The following is a 4,188-nucleotide window of genomic DNA, read 5'->3' as shown; positions in this document are numbered from 1 at the left end:
TTAGCCAAAAAACTTATACACATATTCAGTCACTTTCTTCCTACTCAACAAACAAGTCAGCTAAGTTACCAAATTCAGTGCCACTAAAAAAACGATTAAAATTGTTAACATGTTCCATCGCCGACCTCCAGAGCCCAGACAAACACAGGCCTTGAAGTAAATGGGCCAAATAAATTAGGCCTAAAGAATAAAACCTCGATAAGTAAAAAAACAACTTCAACAGAGTCACACTGTAAGCTTTTTAGATCTTTCCCGAAGAAGAAGAAGAAGAAGAAGACGAAGAGAAATGAGGCCGATGCAGCTGGATATGTTGTCGGAGATGGATGATGCAGGCTCCTCGATGGCCATGGACGTTGATGACCTCGAAGCTATGGAGATCCTCAACGAAGGAGGACTTATCTCAGAGAGCAAGCTCGCCGACGCCGATTTCTTCAACAGATTCGACGATGATTTCGATGACACCGATATCAACTGAAATCATCCGGTTTATTTCTTCTCTACGATTTCAGTTTCGTTTATTTTATGTAATTTCTGGTTGAACCGATGTAGTAAGAAGAGCTGGGATTTTAAGTTTGTGATAATGTAGCAATTTGAATAACCTAAGCTCATGATTTGGATGTTATTGCGCCTTTTCTGATTGTTATTTTTATTTTGCACAAATTTAGAAGCTTTTTTTTTTTTTTTGTGTGGCCCTTTCCTGGAGTTGGGATGTGATTTTGTTGATATTGGCATTAAGATAGAAACTAATCGATTCACATGGTCATTGCCTGTGACTTCACCTATCTTCGGGTTTCTGAGACATGTGTTGATGTGTTGCCTTGTGTTTGATCATGTGATTTTTACTAGTTAGCCGGGTCTAGAGATTCTTCTGAGTCCAGATCTCATTAAGCTTCCCGAGTAGTTCTTAGATGATTGATTGATGAATATCCTCAAGTAAGCTGTTACTACAACAACTAGTGGTACTAGACTAGAGGACCATTCAAGTATCCTAGTTACATCTTGATTTTGTAGTTTCACCATCCTGCTGTCACTGAATCATGTGTTGCATTTTGTTGATGTGGCAATTGCAAGATGGGAGTATATAATTCCTCTGGCCAAGTAAAGATCTTGTCTTTTGGCTCTGTTGGGTTGGGCATCGTGTGATTGATTTTTGAGCTATGGTAGCCAATCATGAAGATGCAAGTGCCAAGTCTCTCTTACTAACTTTTGTAGTCATATATGTCTGTTACGTAGCCAAACTTCAAGAGATTCTAGCAGTCGTTAGCATTCTTGAGCAGTGTAGATGACACAAGTTTCATTCTTTAGCAGTCTTTGTTGCTAACCTTGTGGTCTTATGTATGTCAGTGTAGCCAAGCTTCATGAGATTTCAACATGTGTTGGCATATATGCTTTTTTTTGGCAGTACATGTGTTAGTAAGATGTAGATAGATATCGGAACAACTCAATTTTGTATCTTAGCTAGTGCATCATATTATAAACAAGATTTTCTTACAAGGATCCAACAAAAATTACTACAAAAATAGTTATATAGCTTGCTAAACAAAAATTATTTACAGTGACTCTCCTCAATTACTTCGTGGGAATCCAAATGTATTGCGTTTAACTTATAAACTCACCTAAGGACTAATCTAGAGAGTAGAGACAAACAAATGCCCCACTCGATAATGCACCCCCATAATTTACTTTGGTGATCAACAAATGCATTCCTAGACGTACTTTCATGAGTAGGCTTACCAACTTTGTTTCCCTTTGTCAGGGACTACTTTCATGAGTAGTCTTTCCAGTTATAGGATGATTGACTAAAAATTGTAGCCTCAATTTTGGAAAGAGTTAACATTTGTCAGAAAGCCTCTGTCAGCTTGATATCATCACTACAACTCCAAGAATCCAATTCTTGTTAATATCTTAAGCTTAAGATTCAGATCAGCAACATTCTTGTGAGTAGATTTGCTTTTATAAGTTCAGCAACATTCTTGTGAGTAGATTTGCTTTTATAAGTTCAATCCACTTTAAATGTTCCTTAAACTTTACATGTTATTGAATAATTTATTTTCTCGTTTGCTGTTCGTAAACTAAATATTGGATAAAATCCAATGTTATTATATTTAAATAATTTGTGTTGGGTTTTTATATGAGACTTTGTTTTCAAATTGGATCTTAAGTTAATATTATAATGTCGTTCATGCAAAATTCATGGACCCAATCATGCTATAAATAAAGGACACCAAGCATGTGCTTTTGACCACAATTTTAACCACATAATACAAATTTCATTGCGGTGAATAATATAAAGTAGCTTGCTTGTTTCTTCATTCCATGGTCCAATATCTTCAAAGCCAGAACACACGTAAGAGGTTATTACTCCCTCCGTTTCATAATATAGGATGTGAAACATAGGATGTTTAGAGAAGTTTTTTTGTTTCATAATATAGGATGTTTTCAAGTTTCTATGTAACTTTTAGATTAGTTTAATACTTTATATTATGCAGTCTTGTTTGTGATTGGCTAAACTTTTTTAAAGTGTTCATTTCTTAATCTGCATGTTTTACTCAAAACATCTTATATTTTGAAACGGAGGGAGTATTATTTAGAGGGGTTTTCCTTTTCAATTCCGTGGGGAATTTTTCCAAATCTAGCACAAATATGGTCACATATATTTCTCCATTCCATGAGTCTTATTTTTGTTTTTTCGTATATTTGGATTTTACTTTATTTTTATGCAAACAAACAAAATTTATGGCATATCGTTTGTATTTTGATTGGTTAATTAAAAACCCAAGAATTTTTCTATTTGATATCTACATTTGTTTAGTTAAATTTCTGTGTACATGTATTTGTTCAATCTTGTATAATATACATATCACTTGAATTATATGTGTTATATATATTTTTTAAAAACATATAATTGTCTTCTTTTTTAAAAAAAATCTCTACTTAGAAACATTTGTTGTACACGAAAGAATAGTATATAGTAGTCTTGTGAGAAAATACCAAACCGATTTTCTGAACCAAAAATTTGCCAAATCAGCAAGTAACCAACAATCGTTCTCGGTTATTAAGAAATAACCAATCAACAAAGTTATAATTACATTTGGTTAGTGATTCAGTTCGATTTGATTCACTATACGTAACCAGACGGTTAACCGATATTTTATAGCTAAAGCCTACAAATAAACTAAACCTCCAATATAACTAACTAAAACCCTCTGTCTTATTACATTTGCTAGACAATAAATACTTCAAACTCTCTGACCAAACTTTCTACGACAATAAAAACACACCAAGCTTCGTAAATGTGCTAGACAATATTCTTTTATCTTTTTTCTTCTACTTGTTAATTTTGTCATTTTGGTTTAAATATTTTGCCATTTTTAAATATCTTAAAAGGAAATATTATGTTGGGTTTTCTTGGTTTTAACTTTTAAGGGTTTAGTCTGTGTAATTAAGTATTTATTTTTTATAAAACAATCAGAAATTGTTTATACCGGGGATTGCACAACTTAAACAAATAAAGATTTTGTGGGAAAGAGCAAGCAAGTTCTTTTATTAATCGGGGAAAACGTGAGATCGTCACTTAAAACAAGTCGAGATAGAGCTTGTTAGTTCACAAGCGAACTAGCAAGCTTAAAGTGACGAACTGAAAATAGGAACGAATTATACGAAAGACAATAACAGTTTTCGATGCAAAGTATTGCTCTGTAGGTATTGTCCGCGGGTCAAGATGATGATCCCAATAAATGCTTTCTCCTTTTATAGGGGACTGTCGACCTAAGGGTGTCTAGGGTTTTCGTCGTGAATTCCCGAGATTGCCCTTTGCGAGAATTAGTGGACTTGCTCCCAATCTTGTCGGGCCAAAATTGTAATTAGTGAGTCTTGTTGGGCCAAGTGGCATATTGGGCGTAGCCCATATCCAACAGAAATGTATAGTTATTTAAGTGGCCAAAACTGGCAAATCTGGAAAGCCAAGCAAATCTGTATAGTTCTTGCCTTCTTCTCAATGTTCTCATAGAAGCATAATATTTAATACCAGACAAGAAAATGTTACAAAGACGAATCATAAAGCAGATAACCGTTGAAAGCCTGAAAGACAAAGTCAGAACTAGTCTAAAGACCTTTCAACTATCATTTGCCCATCACAAAAGAACATGTAAAACTAAAACAAATTAAGGAAACAAATTTGGGTTCACT

At 34.1% G+C, this 4,188-nt stretch overlaps 1 protein-coding gene across 1 annotated transcript; it reads left to right on the top strand.

Annotated features, from left to right (window-relative positions):
- On the top strand, positions 211–643 carry LOC109127459 (small acidic protein 1-like). The gene has a single exon (XM_019232179.1). It carries the CDS (start codon positions 287–289, stop codon positions 473–475), a length of 189 nt encoding a protein of 62 aa, XP_019087724.1. The 5' UTR covers positions 211–286; the 3' UTR covers positions 476–643.

This window comes from Camelina sativa, chromosome 11 (assembly GCF_000633955.1).
Source record: "Camelina sativa cultivar DH55 chromosome 11, Cs, whole genome shotgun sequence".
Lineage (NCBI taxonomy): Eukaryota > Viridiplantae > Streptophyta > Magnoliopsida > Brassicales > Brassicaceae > Camelina > Camelina sativa.
Note: the sequence above shows the minus strand (reverse complement) of the source record. Positions and strands in the feature narration are given on the sequence as shown.